Source organism: Lepidochelys kempii, chromosome 11 (genome assembly GCF_965140265.1).
Source record: "Lepidochelys kempii isolate rLepKem1 chromosome 11, rLepKem1.hap2, whole genome shotgun sequence".
NCBI classification, from domain to species: domain Eukaryota; kingdom Metazoa; phylum Chordata; order Testudines; family Cheloniidae; genus Lepidochelys; species Lepidochelys kempii.
The window spans coordinates 18842783-18860951 of record NC_133266.1 but is presented as its reverse complement, the minus strand read 5'-3'; the positions used below and the strand labels follow the sequence as shown (position 1 = coordinate 18860951).

Below are 18169 nucleotides of genomic sequence, written 5' to 3'. Positions count from 1 at the left end.
AAAGGAGTACTTGTGGCACCTTAGAGACTAACCAATTTATTAGAGCATAAGCTTTTGTGAGCTACAGCTCACTTCCTCACATCTGAAGGAACACTTCAAAACATCTGAGGAAGTGAGCTGTAGCTCACGAAAGCTTATGCTCTAATAAATTGGTTAGTCTCTAAGGTGCCACAAGTACTCCTTTTCTTTTTAAAAGTACGAAGAGGGTGGAACTCCTTTTAAGAATAAAACACTTTTCTGCCTAGCAGTGGCAGGAATCTGTGCGTGATTTTAGTTCAAAAACTCTCCAGTCAAAAATCTTGCTTATTAATCACTCCTTCTACTATGGAAATTGGCTATACATTTTTTCCTGTTTAACGTTGGTCCTGATCTAATTCTCACTGATATCAGTGGAAGTTGGATAAAGGCCCTGTGGGTTCACAATAGCTTCCAAGTACATTTACTACATTAAAACATTTCTGTTCTTTCACATATGTACAAAAACATAGAGGTGTGTGTTACTCTACAGGTAAATAAAAATAACAGATCTCTGCCCCCAAAAGGTTGCAGTCTAAGGGCACAATATTGCAAAATGCTTATTTCCATATCTAAGTGGTAGCATTTTACACCCATTTTACACAAGTGTCAATGACTGTGCAAGGTGCACGGCAGTGGGGAATCAGGCCCATAGTCTTTCACTAATCAAAATAATGTGAGAAGAACTAGCAAGGTAATAGCAAGCACATATGTAGATATTAGTTAATTCAGGGGGGTTATATGTCTGCAAAGTGGGATGTTTTAGGACACTACCATACTTCATTTAAGAACACAAAGAAATGTGATTAATGTTTTTAAAATTCTGAGTTGTAGGATCTAAAAATATTCAGGAACTATTTGTATGTTTTCCAAGGGAGGGTGTGGGGGAACCCATCAGATATAAATCTGTTTAGTTCTTTGAGGTGTATGTCTGGTAAAGGTCTAAGTTGATATATTCTGATGGTGAGAATATTTCTTTTCAGCACACCAAATGAAAAGCTTCTGGGTCGTCTGGTGAAAGAGAAGGTAACTATCACTTCAGAATAAATTACTCTCTTTATTAAAACTGAAGGTTAATCTCAACATAGAAAACTAGAGAGAAATATCTGTTTTGTACAAAACAGCTTTTTGCATCTTTAATTCAGGCTGTTTTCAGAACAGGCCAGAGTCATTTGGGCAGCATTCTATGATTGACATAAGACTTCCTCAATGATTATTGTAGTTAGTCGTCCCCAAACTTTTGAGGGGCGTGCCCCCCGCTTACCCCTGTCCGTACCCCTTGGGGCTGGGAGTGGGGCTGCAGGTCTGGATGGGGGGAGTGGGAATGTGGACGGGGTAAGAGGGTTGAGGTTGGAGTCGCAGCTGGGGGTGGGTCTGGGGCCAGGAGTGGGGTTGAGAACAGAGCTGCAGCAAGGGGCCGAGGCTAGGGGCGGGAGTAGAGCTGCAGCTGGCCACGGTGGGGGCCTGCAGCCTGGTCCACGGCCAGGTGCACCACCGGTCCTGGCCCCGGCCTCGGCCCCAGGCCTGGAAGAGAGCTGCAGCTGGGGGCAGAGGTGGGGCCAGGAGTGGAGCTGTAGCTGGGGTGCCAAGCCCCTGGCTGGGTGTGGAGCCGCACCAAAGCTGGGGATAGGGCCAGGTGCAGGGCTGGGGCTGGGTGATGCTCCCTCCCCGCCCCCCTACGGGGTTGCTGTGGCCTCCCCAAACGTTTCTACACACCTTCCGAGGGGGGGTGCACCCCACAGTTTGGGGATCTCTGTTCTAGATATGTGTGCGAGGTGTTTTTTTTTTTTTTTTTTTTACTATTCATCAATCTATTGACAGTTTATTTTCTTTCACATGAATAATTGTTCTTAAAAGCAAACTATAAAGTAAATATTTGAATATCTTTTTATTGGGTTTTTTAATATTTATTTTTTACCATCTCATAGATTGTAAATTTCAAAATGATAATGCTTTAAAAAACTACTCTTCCCAGAAAAGATTTTTAGTTGCTCTAACCAAAACACAATGTGAGTTTCTCCTGGTAGTTTTGCAGTAACTAGTTCACTGATAAACATCATTCTGAGTACATTCAACCTGGTGCACTAAGAACATAAATAAAATGTAGCCCTTTAGTCTGGCTTCCATTAGGAATGGTGGGAGAAGGGAAAATCTGTGTTTGGCAAATTTAGAAAAAACACCACATTTATTGGGACAAGGAATTTTATATTCAAGAATGCTAGAGCTCATTTTTGTGTCCAAAAATCTAGTAAAGATAGTATAGTAGTACCCCTTTTTAACTATTGTTTTTCAAGCTAAGATATGGTGAAATAAATGGACCAACTGTTTCTCCTTTTCTTAAATTGTGCAAAAGTTAATAAAAAGATGAGGTTTTAAACTAACAGACCTTTTGTTTAGATTTAAAACAATCATTGATTGTGGCTTCCTCTATGTAACCCTCACCTCACCCCATTTGATCTAGTATTCACTTTATTAAAATATTTGGTCTTCTTACAGTATGATACAGACTTCTATATTCTTGACAAATATCCTCTGGCTGTGAGGCCTTTCTATACAATGCCGGACCCAGGAAATCCCGTAAGTAAAGTTGTGTAGTGTTGTCAGTGTGAAAAAGCAAAGTTTTAATCTAGCTATGAAAACCTAATCTGACAAAGCACAGCTGAGTTAAAAACTTTTTTTATGTGATCTGCAGTTCCAATAAGATTTGTTATTCACATTGGTATTAGGAGTAAAACAATGTCTGATGGGCCATACATGTATTACAGTTACATTTACTAGTAAAAATCTGCCAGAAAGAAAACAGAGCTGTAAATATTAGAAACCTGTAGGAGAAAACTTCCCAGCAGAGTCCTTGTCTAATAGAGTACTGCTGTTTCTGTAGTCACTAATGCATGGAGAGCAAAACTATTCTTACAGGGGAATAAAAGCTGTAGAGGAAGCTATGTTTTCTTTAGTTTTTGTATGGAGTCCCCAAATTGTTGCCAGAATGGGCTCTGCATTTTTACATTTGCTGAAACTCCAAATATAAATGTTGTGATTCTACAAAGAGGGAGGTGGAAGAATTCAGGTTCATAAATCAAGTTTGTCTGAATGTGATGACAGGAAGCAGAGCTGAATTTACTTACTGATGCTGCTGCAGCCCACAGTACTTCACACCGTCATCTCGCCGCATCAAGTATCATAGGTGAAGTTACTGAAAAGTGCATGTTGGCTGGTTGCAGGCTGAGCAGGTGTCAGTGGGAAATGCACCCTTCTCTCCAACTTCAATCACTAATGAAATGCAAACTTTTCCTTTCCAGAAAAACTCCAACTCCTATGATATGTTCATGAGAGGGGAAGAGATTTTATCTGGGGCTCAGAGAATTCACAATCCTCAGCTGCTGACAGAAAGAGCCCAGCATCATGGCATTGGTAATAAAATGTTTAAACTTCGAAAGATTATATATTGTGAGATAGAATTTGTTTTTTCATATGACTTCCAAAATCTGTGCAAAGCATTGGTAATGAGGGAGAGAACAGTTCAAAATTGAAGCATGAAATCAAAACCTTTTTCTCTATATCTGTCTTTAGTTTCAGGCATGACAGGCATACTCCTTGTCTGAATCATTTGCATCAAGAGAGTTCTGAATGTTTTTTTTATACCTTTCAGGAAAGATTTTGAGACAGTTTGATATCATAATCATGTGCAATATTGCAATAGTAATACTGACTCTTGCACAACATTAACTAATTTATTTCTAATTTAACCATTTTTAATCCATTATATTGTTAATCCTTATGAAAAACATATAAACTATTTTCTAAGAGCTGTAGAGAGTACAGGAAGTAGGAAGGCCTTCTGCAGCAACAGACAGGGCACTCTTACCAGAGCAAGTCCCACCCTGGCATGGTTACCTGCAGCTGTGAAGTCATGCTGATTTCTGGTATACCACTTTCAGTGCAACTCCCCACTGTTGGTGACCCTTGGGCTTTGAACCAGTAAGAGGGGAAATGGGTCATGTTGGGAACATCCATCAGTGGAACTGGGGAGGGAATCAGCATGGATGCAGCCTGAATAATAGAGGGAGACAGAAGAGAATGTGTGGAAAACAGAAGTGAATCAGCAGAGGTGAGGTGAGTATTGAGTTGGGCTACTTTGTGAAGGGTAGCAAGTAGGGTGGCAGTGCATCTATCTTGGAGGTAAGGAACAGCAGCTGGGAGAGGTCTCCTGCTGGTGGCTGTGAGGAGACAGAGAAGCTGAAGAGGGTACACTGAGCTTCAGCTCCTCAGTATAGTGTACCAGCACGAATGTTCCATTATATTCCTTAGCTCTGTAAGGGTTAAGATCGCCATGATGTACAGTAGAGGCCTAGCTGTCATTCCACTATAAAAGGCATTCCCCAAGTAAATCACATCAGGGGACTTCATGGAGTTTCATAAATTAAAGAGAATATTCCATATAAAGTCATAGCTTCCAGACAGTGCTTCATTATTTACATCTGTTTGATGGCTACAGACTGACATCTGGTTTCACAGCTTCATTGCCCAGTTTTTGTTTTGTAGAATCATTATAGACACATCCAAGCATTTAGTCTTTGGGCTTCTTTGAGTATATTAGTAAGATAAAACATTAGCTCTGCATGAAAATAAAAATTATTTTCATCTCTAGACTTGGAGAAAATAAAGGCTTACATTGATTCCTTCCGTTTTGGTGCACCTCCCCATGCAGGTGGTGGGATAGGTAATGTATCTGCCTTGATTTTATTTTTGCTAGATTCCAGCCCAAGTTTAACTTCAGATGGTCAGTCTCAAATAACTTTATTTATGATTACAGTAATCAATCAAGTGTTCAGAATAAAATTCAAAAAGTTAACCTGGATGTATGGTGTGGCCTTGGTGAGCAACATCGTAAGCTCCTTATCTAAGAATATTTAAGGAAAAAAGCTTAAATTATGAGCATTAGTAATTTCATAAAATGGAAAATATTGAGGGAACAATCTGCCAATGTTCAAAGACACATGAGCACAAGAATAAATCACTTGTTAGTCACATTGATCATTCTTATTTCCAACTTTAATAAAGAAATACTCTATTTTGTATGATTTATTATAACTGACTTAAAGTGAATAAAGATAGTGGAGGCTCTAGGCCCCTCATTGCTTTTGATGAAGCCATTCTGAAGTCAGGAGAAACCAGTGATTGCTTTTATTTTATTTATGGTGAAGTTACTCAGCTGAATCTCATTGATCAGCTTTGGCTGCAGCTACTTGTTCAGCAAAGATACTGAGGTTTAGGGGCTTCCTATGTGTGAGCATTTTAAATATTAAAGTGAACAAAAATGAGAGAATTTTTCGAAGTGTATAGCATTAAATTTTAAAATGCATGTTAAGCACAGCAATTTGCAATTGCACACACTGGTCTCAGCAGCAAAATGTAACCTATTCATGCATTTTGAAATAGAGTTCTGTATGTGTCCTAAACACAATAAGTGCCCGAAACCAATGCTCTTTGTTCCGGTCTCTCTTTGCATGGGTGTCTTATCTTTGTAAAATGAATTTAGAAAATTCTAAACAAATTTTCAGAAAAATTTCTAAATCAGATATTTTCCTCAGTAATTAGATTTATAAGAAATTGTAAGCAACCCATTGCAGAGAGGGCTTTATATAAGATGCAACTGTCAGTGAGCTGGAAAGGCAGCTTGAACAGTGAAGTGGCAGCATTTGCTGATGTCCTGACCAACATAATAATTATCTCTAGAGAAGACTGTGAGGAACTTTAGAGAGACCTAAAAAAGCTAGGTGAATGGGCAGCATGATGGCACATAAAATTCAGCGTTTATAAATACACAATACTGCACACTGGAAGGAATAATAATTTCAGCTACATCCAGTAGTAGGTATGAGTTCTAAATTGCCTATAACCACTACGGGATAAGGAAGAAACTTCCCCTCAGCATAGGTTATTCCATAGTTGTCTACTAAAGTTTCTGACACTTTGCCCTGAAATATTTGGTACTAGACACTGTCAGAGACTGCTCGGATGTGTACTGGCATCTACTATGTTCTTAAGACAGCACTCCTGTCTCCCTCATTTTTTTCTCTCTTCTCCATCTTTATTATTATTATTTATTTATTGTAGCACCCAGAGGCTCCCAATGAAGTTGGGACTCCATTTTGTCCTTTAGTGCTCACCTACTTAGTGTGCATAGCCCAATCCAGGTACACAGTAACTAGTTTTATGAGGCAGAGTAACACATGGCAGAATGTGTGTGGTGTTGGGAAACTTTCATTTTTTCGGTGCTAGTTCCATTTTGTAGTCAGTTATACTGATACCTCAGAGCAGTTGTATGCCCTATTGTGTGGTGGTCCTTACTCTGCTGTGTATAAAGCTTGCTAGAATTGCTAACGGTGTGTTCATGTTGTCAAGAGTTAGAAACTAATGAGTGACTAGACTGGATTTAATTTTTGCAGGGTTGGAAAGAGTAACTATGCTCTATCTGGGACTGAGCAATGTTCGTCAAACCTCCATGTTCCCTCGGGATCCCAAACGACTAACTCCTTAAGATGTCTGTCTGAAAGCTTCCTCCAGTCCCCTGCTATTGATCAGCCTATACCCTGACTACTTGTAATATGCACTAAAATAAGGAAGTCAAATCTACTGAAGTGCCACAACAATAACATTTTGAATCCTTCACTACCATCTGTTTAAAGGGAAGTATTTTAATAAATCTGGACTCTTTGCAATAGGTGTGTGTACATTTTTTATGTAATACTTACGTTCAGTTAATGTTATACTAATGCATTACTTAGTAAGTTTCTAAACACTTCAGTTTTAATAAATTGTTTGTGCAATAAAGATTACAAAGATATGAATTTTTAACTTACAACAAAAAGACTGTATATCCTCTAGTGCAGTATTTGATTGAAGTTTAAACAATAACTGTATACAATGGTAACCTAAAAAGCAGGCAGAAAGTAGCAAGTTGCTAACTAATTTGCATGATAAACTGAGTATTATGAAAAGCAGGTGAAAAGATGAACTTTCTTAACTAAAAGTGTTCATACTAAATTGTAAAAATAGATTGCAGTAAAACTCAAAGTAAATTATCTGTACCGTATCTGTCTTTTTTCTTTGGGTTAATATAAAATAATCCTGAGCATACAGAAGTTGTTTGGAAAGAGATGCTACAACCACCTGAAGTTTAATTGGTTTATTTTTTTTCTTTTTGTATATAACTCCTTCAGAAAGTAATATAAAGACAATGGGACCACTCTTGGTTTTAAGATAGTGTGTGTATTACCCATGTATGTGGTAGGAACCTGCCCCGTCCCTGTCAGGAGGGGGTTAAAGACCTACTCTGGGCAGTCAGCTCCAACCCCACACACCTGTGAGGCCTGCTCCACCAGGAGAAGGCCATCTCCTTAAAAGTGAGTATCTAAACCCAGTAAGGAGGATACAGAACTAGTTCACAGAACTCCCTAAACCCACAGAGCAGGGACTGCTGACTAGAAAAGACATTTAAGATTCTCTGCTGCCTGGACCCTCTGGATAAGTAGATAGACCTTGTTTACCTTGTTTATTTTCTTCTTTTACTTAGAGCCCAGGAAACTCAGCCTGGTCCCTCAGCCTGACAAGGGGTTAGAAACCCAGCCCTGACAACTGACCCCATTGCCTTGCAAGGAAAATAGGGCAAAGCTGGACTTTTTGTGAGTTACAGAACTGTACAGGGAGGGAGGAAGGAACTGCTTCCCTGATATTTACAACTCAGGGGACACAGCCCCCTCTTTGGACCAACACTATAGCAAATCCTGCTGCAAGAGAAAGGTGTTGGGGCAAAAGAAGCACCCAGAAAGGGGTGCTCTAAAGGTAAAGCCTCTGACAACATACGAAACAGGAATATCTAAAGGTAAAGCCTCTGACAACATACGAAACAGGAATATCTGAGGAGAAATCAGCAAAAACATTTCAAGAGGAATGCATAGAAAATGAATTTTAAAAAGAGATTCCCATGAGGTGGTTTCTTAGTGTCCGGTCCTTATGGAATAGTTAGTAAAAGAGGGAGAAAGTTTTTAACATATTTACACCATCATTTTAAGACAGGAGAATAATGTGAGCCAATAAATATTGTGTTCTGTTAATTATAACTCCCATGAGCAGGACGAACTGAGCATTCCGCCACTGTTTTGCATCTCTGATGCATAGAACTGAAAAACTATATTTTTTATTGTTCATTTTTTAAACGTGTAAATTATTTCCCCAACACAGTGTTACCGCCTGAAAGCTCTTGTATTAACTAGTCTTTACTTTTAAACAACCCATGTAGATATAGGGAAAAAGATTCAAATTAGGATTGATTATTGCCCACAAGCATCAGTTTGTGGAGCAATTTAGTCATATTCTTCCTTATTTCTAACACTGACCAGTTTAAAAAAAAACAAAACAAACCAATTTGCTTGAGATTGTTTTTTTCCATCTCTCAATAGTTTGTTTTTTTTAAGCCTACCAAGGTCAGTTGTTCCTTCTCAGAATGATGCATTGCCTTCTATAATGAAATAAATTAAAATTATTAATCTTTGTATATATGAAATGTCTACTCGCAAAATCTTCAGAATGAGCATTTTGTTTTGTTAGAAACATAACTCCAGTGAGGCTATTATCTGAAGTAGCCTCACTCACAAGGTAAAATGGATGAGGCAGGGGGCAAGAAGCGCGGGGAGGTGGATGGGAGCAGGGGCCGGCCCTCCATACAATTTTGGAAACCCAATATGGCCCTTATGCCAAGAAGTTTGCCCGCCCCTGTTATAAAATGTTGGCCTTAACATTTAACATGTTTAGAGAGCCTTCTATAGGAGGAACTTTAAAATCAAGATGGCAACAACACTTAGCATCTATAAAGTGTTTGGGGAAGCAGGTACTGGTTATAATACAAGGATCAAATTATGTGCAGTTGTGGAGCATTTTTCAAAAAGGCTAATCAGTTTTTGCAATTGCCATCTAACAAGGCTTTAACCTTGAATGTTTTGTGATGGAGTTCTCTAATAAAACATCAGTTTAAGATGCCAAAAGCTTTGATAGAAGTCATGCAATTCAGAGAATACACTGCACAGCTTTGCTGTTGTGGTGATTGACTGGAACTTTCCCAGAATTATTAATTTATGTTTAAAATCTGTTACAGTGTCCCAGTTGTATTTAACAAAGCTACATGGATTATAAATACAGCTGATTATTACAGATTTATTACTAGCTTCAAAAGAGTTGTTTATTCAGCTAATCTAATGGGGATTAATCAAATTCAATTAACTTTTCTCACAGAGAGCTGGTAATGTGTCTGGGTGACAGGTTTTTTTGGAAGCCCCATTTGTGATAAAAATCACTGCCTCATGTTTTGTGCCAAAAAAAAATTGAGGAAAGACTATGTTTCAGAAAGAATTAAATGCAGGTTGCCTTTTTTTCCTTTAGCCATGTAAGTATGCAGCATGTTTGGTGCATACATACCATGTAATCACTGTGGGTACTCTCTGGCAATGTGCTGTATCTGTTTTTCCATAGGAGCTGTCCTAGCTCATGTTTCAGTTCAGTTTATTCACACTTGCTACACTAGGGCCATATTTAGGATGTGAGGCTGGACTCCTCTATATGCATAATCCTTTACGTGCAATTTCCTCTTGGCTGCCTAAAAAATAATTCACAAGAACAAATACTTTCTACATTAAGATTTATATTCTGCTCTGGTGGTGGGTTTTTTTTTAATGTGGGAGTAAGTTTGGGTGTAAAACACTTTATTATAACATACAGTTAAAACTTTACAAATAGTTCTCCTACAATTGTATGGATGCTGTCTTGGTAAATATTTAATCTCCTATAGCAGATTTAGAAAAACTAATTGTGTGTAATCCTTAATTTCCACCAATTTTGGGGAAAGATCCCAAAATGTTAAACACTGATCTGCATGACTGCTTCCTTTATTCCAATCCAGACTTCTATTTTTTGTATTCTTAAATATATATAAGGACATCAAAGTCTCATGTGTAACTAGTCAAACATTCCAGAATCAGAAAGGATATTCCTGATTGACAGCTCTGAATTGCCTTTGAATCTGCCCAGCAGAGGGACAATCCACTTAGGAGTATTGCCAGGCATACTATCCTGTAGACCAGTGGTCTCCAAAGTTTTTGGATCACGCACCCCCACAGTGGCACTGAAGAAAGCAGAGGGGAAGACCAACCGCAGGCGTGCCGCCGGAGGGGAAGACCTGCTGCAGGCATGCAGAGCTGCTGCCGAAGAAAAACAACAGCGGAGTGCCGTCCGGCGATGCTCCTCCTGCCGCGCACCCCACTTTGGAGACCACTGCTGTAGACAATAAATTAGCAGAGAAACCAGTCTCATATTAGGAAGCAAAAACCAGTTCACAGTGCTATTGAAAGTTGCTCTGAACATTAAGAGCAAGAGAAGTTGGTGCATTTTATTAAGAGGGTAGCTGGCTTTGATATCCCTATTCCTTTTTCCCCTCTGGCTGCCCCATTCATGCTTGCACTGGTCCTGCCTAATTACAGCTACCTGGCTTGAGTTTTGTTTTCTAAACATCTGTCCACTATTAGAATCTGGTCAAGGGTTCAGTTTGTAATGACAGTGCATGGGTGGTGTGAGGAGGGTTTGGGAAGCAGTACGCAGCTTCCATTAACTTGCATATGTTTTTTTTAAAAGACTTAAAGCCCCTCTACATATGAGAACCAAAACGAGAGTTGGATATTAGCATGAGTAATGTCCACATAACATGAGTATTCACATTATAAAGTTATATGTGGATGACTTTTACAAGTGTAGTAGCCATTAACAGGCCAAATAAGTCTCAACTAATTTATGCATTTTCTGCTAATTTCTGATGTCATGGCTTTTCTTTAACTTCACATTGACACACAGGGTCAGTGTTTACATTGCTAACAAAATAAACATCGTCCACGGTGGGGAATGTATTTGCTCCTTCTACCAATCTAGTGTATTGAGGTCAGAAGTGGAAACCAATGGAAATTACTCATCTTAAGTGACGATCCCCTTCCTGAATTCTGAAATAAAATATGGTGAAGAGGGGACAGACTAGGTTCCACTAATGTTCCAAATAATGGCAGAGTGCCCTGATACCTTTGTTCTGTTGCTGTCTCATGTTACTGAAACATTAACTTCCACAGCAGCAAGGGATGGCCTTTAAAGAATGACTGAGATCATACAGAATACAAACATAAACTTTTCAGTGTGAGAGAGATGTATTGCGTAAATTTTATACCAAAGATCAGTGTAGCTGGATAAGGTAGATAATGGTAATGGCATACAGATAAAAAGCAAACAGTTTGCATAGTTGCTTACGTTTTTTGTCAGATCAAAAACTTTTATTACTTATCATGCTAGTGCCTTGAGCAGCAGGCAGTCTCTGCCTTGAACAGCTCACAATCTAATTTAGGGGTGGGAAAACTTTTTGGCCCGAAGGCCACATCTGCGTGGGGAAATTGCATTCAGGGCCATGAATGTAGGGCAAGGGGGTGGGGTGTGGGAGGGGGTGTGGTGTGCAGGAAGGGGCTCAGGGCAAGGGCTTAGGGTGCAGAAGGGATGCGGGGTGCAGCAGAGGGCTCAGGGCAGGGGGTTAGGGTGCAGAAGGAGTGCAGAGTGTTGGAGGGGGTTGGGGTGCAGGAGGGGGTACAGTGTGCAGGAGAGGGCTCAGGGCAGGGGCTTGGGGTGCAGGAGTGGTTTGGGGTGTGGGCTCCAGCCTGGTGCCACATAGCTTGAGCAGCTCTGGGATGGCAGTGGCACTGAGGCAGGCTCCCTGCCTGCCCTGGCCATATGTTGTTCCTGGAAGTGGCCAGTATGTCCGGCAGTGGCTCCTGGGGGTGGGGCAGGGCAGACAGCTCTGCTGCAAGCTGCTCTCACCTGTGGGTACCACCCCCAAAGCTCCCATTGACCGCAGTTCCCCATTCCTAGCCAATGGGAGCTGTGCAGGGTGGTGCCTGCAGGCAAGGGCAGCGCACAGAGCCCTCTGTCCCTCCTCCCCCACCAGGGGCTGAAGGGACATAGTGCTGGCCACTTCTGGGAGAGGTGTGGGGTCAGAACAGACAGGGATCCTGCCTTAGCCCCGCTGCACCATGGTGCTGGCAAGCCCGCGGACCAGACTGAAAGCCCTGACAGTCCGGATCCAGCTCACGGGCCATAGTTTGCCCTCCCCTGATCTAATTAGACACAGCAGACCCAAGATGGGGGAAGGAACATAACACACACACACCGAACAATGTGATGGTTTGTTTATTTTGGGGAGAGGTGGGATAGTTATTGCTAACTTTGTAATACTTAAAAACTGGACACTTCCATGGGAGTGCTGAAACCTGCCCTGCCTCACCTCTTTCTGCCCGAGGCCTTGCTGCCCTCCCCCCCCGCCCACTTTGCTCCTCTTTCCCCCTCCCCCATTACTCAGTGCTCCCCCACCCCCCAAGGTTTGGTGGGACTCGCCTGCAGAGCTGGAGCTGGGAGCAGCAGCGGTCAGACGCAGGTAGGAGACGGCCCCAGCTGAGAAGGGACTGGTGCAGGTGATGACCTGGCACCTCCCATGCCCTCAGTAACCCGAATTTTGGTGTCCGGCCAGTAGATCTGACCAGATGCTGCCAGGTCCCCTTTTTTGACTGGACTTTGCAAACATGTATGTTACTATAAAAGGCACTCTTAGAACATACAACCTAATATTTCACCAGATGCACTGATTCATATTACTACCTGTTCATATTGGCTGCTTGTGTTAAAGGACCTGGATGTTGGCTTAGGGATGAACTAAACAGCATAGAGTCCAATCACCCACTCTGAACACACAAGGATTTACTGACAGACTGGCCAGTTTCCATTTTTCTTGGTTACAAGCAACAGCAGCCCCAAAATCCAGCTATCTATTAAAAAAAAAAAAAGAAAAAGCTCTAAATACTGTTACTCATGGCAGTTATTGACACAAAGTGTACAGCCAACTAACTGACTATACTTGCAATTCGATATTAAGAACATTCAAGACACTAAATAACCAAGCTCAGTCAAATGTACTGTCTAAAGACAATACAGTATAGAACAGGATAAAGAGTTAATACATTGCCAATCCTTCCCAGGAAGTGAAATCTCACAATGTGTTTAGTTCATCTTACACAGAAGATGTGCATTCCAAATTCCTCCTTAAACTAGCTATTTTTCATAGGATGGTTGTATACAAGTTACAGAATCCTGTTCACATCACTTACAGTTGAACTAGCTAGCTTGTGCCAGCTTTGTCTTTGGTGCTTCCTGTACTTTCCTATTTTTCTACTGAAAATTAAATTCCAAACATGAAGGGGCATGTAGATACTCTCCAATACAAAGCATTCATACATCTTACATTATTTCCTTGAAACTCCCTTTGTTTCTAGATACTACATTTTAGAACATAATGCTCAGCTATTTAGCTTTTGACAGTTTTTGTATTTGCATAAGCCAAGGGCTGAGCTATACTTGTCCTGGAGCATTGTGGGATATATGCCTTAGCATATGTAGGCAAGAATAAGTATAATATAATGTATCATGATTGCCCAACACACATACACATTAGAGCAATTGCCCATTCAATGTGGAACTGGCATGAAAGGAGTTAAAACATTCCTGTAAAACCTTTAATATCTCCTGTGTTCACCTTACAGGTATTTAATCTTATCAACTCTTTCAAAAACTCCCATGTGCATTTACTGTAACACTTAATTATGTTCATATTTGGTTTATCTCCAGCAAAACTGATAATCCTACAGGTAGCTCTACTGGGGTTTATGATGGGTTAGTGGTGTTTTTTGTTTGTTTGATTTTCCTACTCTGGACTCATGTTCACTGTGGTAACTGATAGGTACATTTTATCTGCTCTTTTGATAAAATTATAAAGTACTGCAATTGTTCACATCACATGGTGTTTGTGTGACTGATTCCCCTGTTAACTTTGCACTCTGATCCTGTACTTCTCAAACTTTGCTTAGAACTGGTGATAAAAAGTGGGGTTACTTAGGGCTTGTTGAAATGTGCGTGGCAAGGTGAAGTCTAAATCTACAATGCACTAGCTCGCTGTGCACTAACTCAGTGTGAAACACCAGCAAATCAAAGCACACTACAGAACTTTAATGCATTGTAGCAGGAACCACACATCCAGTTAGCATGTGGCAAGATAGTGCACTATCCATTTACAACCCAGTCTGCTGTGCACTGACTGTCTGTATAGACAAGCCCTAATAAATCTTCCCAGGAACATCCTTGAAGAGAAATCCTTCTTACTTGAAGATGCTAGGCTTTGCTTCATGAGTTTTGGTTTCTGTCAAGGTTCATTCCCCACTCTGAACTCTATGGTACAGATGTGGGGACCTGCATGAAAAACCTCCTAAACTTCCTTTTACCAGCTTAGGTTAAAACTTCCCCAAGGTACAAACTATTTTACCTTTTGCCCTTGGACTTTATCGCTGCCACCACCAAACATCTAACAGGTATATAACTAGGAAAGAGCCCGTTTGGAAAGGTCTTTCCCCCCAAAATCCTCCCAAACCTTACACCCCCTTTCCTGGGGAAGGTTTGATAAAAATCCTCACCAATTTACATAGGTGAACACAGACCCAAACCCTTGGCTCTTAAGAACAATGAAAAAGCAATCAGATTCTTAAAAGAAGAATTTTAATAGAAGTAAAAAGAATCACCTCTGTAAAATCAGGATGGTAAATACCTTACAGGGTAATTAGATTCAAAACATAGAGAATCCCTCTAGGCAAAACCTTAAGTTACAGAAAGACACAAAAACAGGAATCTACATTCCATTCAGCACAGCTTATTTTATCATCCATTTAAAGAAATCAGAATCTAACGCATATCTAGCTAGATTATTTACTAAGTTCTAAGACTCCATTCCTGTTCTGTCCCCGGCAAAAAAATCACCCAGACAGAGAGAGCCTTTGTTTCTCCCCCCATCCAGCTTTTGAAAGTATCTTGTCTCCTCATTGGTCATTTTGGTCAGGTGCCAACGAGGTTCTTAACCCTTTACAGGTGAAACGGTTTTTCCTCTGGCCAGGAGGGATTTTAAAGGTGTTTACCCTTCCCTTTATATTTATGACACACACCCCCAAATCACAGATAGGGTGAAACGCTGGCTGTGATTTCTTCCTGAAGCTCTAGGAAAAAACAGAGTTAATAAGACACATGCACCTCTAAATACACTACCAAGACTAACAATATTTTCCACATCTCAAGGACGATTTTAACCAGTTGATTCTGGGAAACTTTCATGGGAGAGTGCATCAGCCACTTTGTTAGAAGCTCCTGAGACGTGTTGGATGTCAAAATCAAAATCTTGGAGAGCTAAACTCCACTGAATAAGTTTATTGTTATTTCCCGTGGCAGTATGAAGCCACTGTAGCGCAGCATGGTCGGTTTGCAGGTGGAAATGCCGTCCCCAAACATATGGATGTAGCTTTTCCAGAGCGTAGACAATGGCGTAATATTCTTTTTTACTGACTGACCAGTTGCTTTCCCTCTCAGACAGCTTCTTGCTGAGAAACACTACAGGGTGGGATTCTTGATCCGGTCCTTCCTGCATTAAAACTGCTCCCACACCACAATTGGACGCATCTGTGGTTACTAGGAACGGTTTGTCAAAGTCTGGGGCCCTTAGTACAGGGTCAGACATGAATCACAGAATCATCGAATATCAGGGTTGGAAGGGACTCAGGAGGTCATCTAGTCCAACCCCCTGCTCAAAGCAGGACCAATCTCCAACTAAATCATCCCAGTCAGGGCTTTGTCAAGCCTGACCTTAAAAACTTCTAAGGAAGGAGATTCCACCACCTCCCTAGGTAACGCATTCCAGTGTTTCACCACCCTCCTAGTGAAAAAGTTTTTCCTAATATCTAACCTAAATCTCCCCCACTGCAACTTGAGACCATTACTCCTTGTTCTGTTACCTGCTACCACTGAGAACAGTCTAGATCCATCCTCTTTGGAACCCCCTTTCAGGTAGTTGAAAGCAGCTATCAAATCCCCCCTCATTCTTCTCTTTCGCAGACTAAACAATCCCAGTTCCCTCAGCCTCTCCTCATAAGTCATGTGTTCCAGTCCCCTAATCATTTTTGTTGCCCTCCGCTGGACTCTCTCCAATTTATCCACATCCTTCTTGAAGTGTGGGGCACAAAATTGGACACAGTACTCCAGATGAGGCCTCACAAATGTCGAATAGAGGGGAACCATCACGTCCCTCGATCTGCTGGCAATGCCCCTACTTATATATCCCAAAATGCCATTGGCCTTCTTGGCAACAAGAGCACACTGTTGACTCATATCCAGCTTCTCGTCCACTGTAACCTCTAGGTCCTTTTCTGCAGAACTGCTGCCGAGCCATTCGGTCCCTAGTCTGTAGCGGTGCATGGGATTCTTCCGTCCTAAGTGCAGGACTCTGCACTTGTCCTTGTTGAACCTCATCAGATTTCTTTTGGCCCAATCCTCCAATTTGTCTAGGGCCCTCTGTATCCTATCCCTACTCTCCAGTGTATCTACCTCTCCTCCCAGTTTAGTGTCATCTGCAAATTTGCTGAGGGTGCAATCCACACCATCCTCCAGATCATTTATGAAGATACTGAACAAAACCAGCCCGAGAACCGACCCTTGGGGCACTCCACTTGATACCAGCTACCAACTAGACATGGAGCCATTGATCACTACCCGTTGAGCCCGAAAATCTAGCCAACTTTCTATCCACCTTATAGTCCATTCATCCAGCCCATACTTCTTTAAGTTGCTGGCAAGAATACAGTGGGAGACCGTGTCAAAAGCTTTGCTAAAGTCAAGGAACAACACATCCACTGCTTTCCCCTCATCCACAGAGCCAGTTATCTCGTCACAGAAGCTAATTAAATTAGTCAGGCATGACTTGCCCTTGGTGAATCCATGCCGACTGTTCCTGATCACTTTCCTCTCCTCTTAGTGCGTCAGAATTGCTTTCTTGAGGACCTGCTCTATGATTTTTCCAGGGACTGAGGTGAGGCTGACTGGCCTGTAGTTCCCAGGATCTTCCTTCTTCCCTTTTTTAAAAGATGGGCACTACATTAGCCTTTTTCCAGTTGTCCAGGACTTCCCCTGATCGCCATGAGTTTTCAAAGATAATGGCCAATGGCTCTGCAATCACATCCACCAACTCCTTTAGCACTCTCGGATGCAGCGCATCTGGCCCCATGGACTTGTGCTCGTCCAGCTTTTCTAAACAGTCCGGAACCACTTCTTTCTCCACAGAGGGCTGGTCACCTCCTCCCCATGCTGTGCTGCCCAGTGCAGCAGTCTGGGAGCTGACCTTGTTCGTGAAGACAGAGGCAAAAAAAGCATTGAGTACCTTAGCTTTTTCCACATCCTCTGTCACTAGGGTGCCTCCCTCATTCAGTAAGGGGCCCACACTTTCCTTGACTTTCTTCTTGTTGCCAACATACCTGAAGAAACCCTTCTTGTTACTCTTAACATCTCTTGCTAGCTGCACCTCCAGGTGTGATTTGGCCTTCCTGATATCACTCCTGCATGCCCGGGCAATATTTTTATACTCACCCCTGGTCATTTGTCCAATCTTCCACTTCTTGTAAGCTTCTTTTTTTGTCTAAGATCAGCAAAAAGGATGCAGCGAGGCCCTTGGCGAGCGGGCTCCGCCGCCCCTCCTGGAGCCTGTTCCAGAGGCGCCGTCTTTGGCAGTGACGCCTGCAGCCAGGCACACGTTTGCCGCGGGGTTTACCGTTGGCAGGGGGAAGCAACGCGAAGATCCAGCGCCACCCACTGAAATTTGGCCCGGTGGCGCCGCCGCCGTCACGACGGAGGGGCAGCTGGGACAAACCTGAGCGGTTCTCCTTTAAGTTGAAGGGAGGGTGGTTCTGCGGGGCACACAGTGTGAAAACTGCGGCCGGCAGGTGCCGCTGGTCGCCGGCTCAGCTCACAAGCCTGGAATCACAGAAACATCAGACTGGAAAGGACCTCGGGTCTGTTCAAACGATTAGCAACCGAAGAAAGGGACCGCCAACACTGCGCATGCGCAGCCGCTGCTGCCTGCGCTGCTGAGACATTCCGCAGCAGAGGCTCAGCTGTTGTTTTACTCTCTCTTCATTTAGCGTCCGCCGACTCGCAACCTTCC

At 42.1% G+C, this 18169-nt stretch overlaps 1 protein-coding gene and 1 long non-coding RNA gene across 2 annotated transcripts in view; one reads left to right on the top strand and one right to left on the bottom strand.

Moving 5' to 3' along the window:
* Window positions 1-7102, top strand: part of DARS1 (aspartyl-tRNA synthetase 1) — a 75353-nt gene extending 68251 nt beyond the window's left edge. The window contains exons 12-16 of the mRNA XM_073305361.1: window positions 999-1041; window positions 2512-2592; window positions 3315-3426; window positions 4664-4735; window positions 6465-7102. Coding sequence (XP_073161462.1) covers window positions 999-1041; window positions 2512-2592; window positions 3315-3426; window positions 4664-4735; window positions 6465-6556 — 400 coding nt within the window. The 3' untranslated portion in view covers window positions 6557-7102. The remainder of the gene's footprint in view (window positions 1-998; window positions 1042-2511; window positions 2593-3314; window positions 3427-4663; window positions 4736-6464) is intronic.
* LOC140895514 (uncharacterized) lies at window positions 4797-18138 on the bottom strand. The gene is made up of 3 exons (XR_012154221.1): window positions 17596-18138; window positions 12748-12914; window positions 4797-10344 (listed from the first exon to the last, which is right to left on the bottom strand). It is a non-coding gene; the product is annotated as an uncharacterized lncRNA (long non-coding RNA).
* Window positions 18139-18169: the final 31 nt, after the last annotated feature.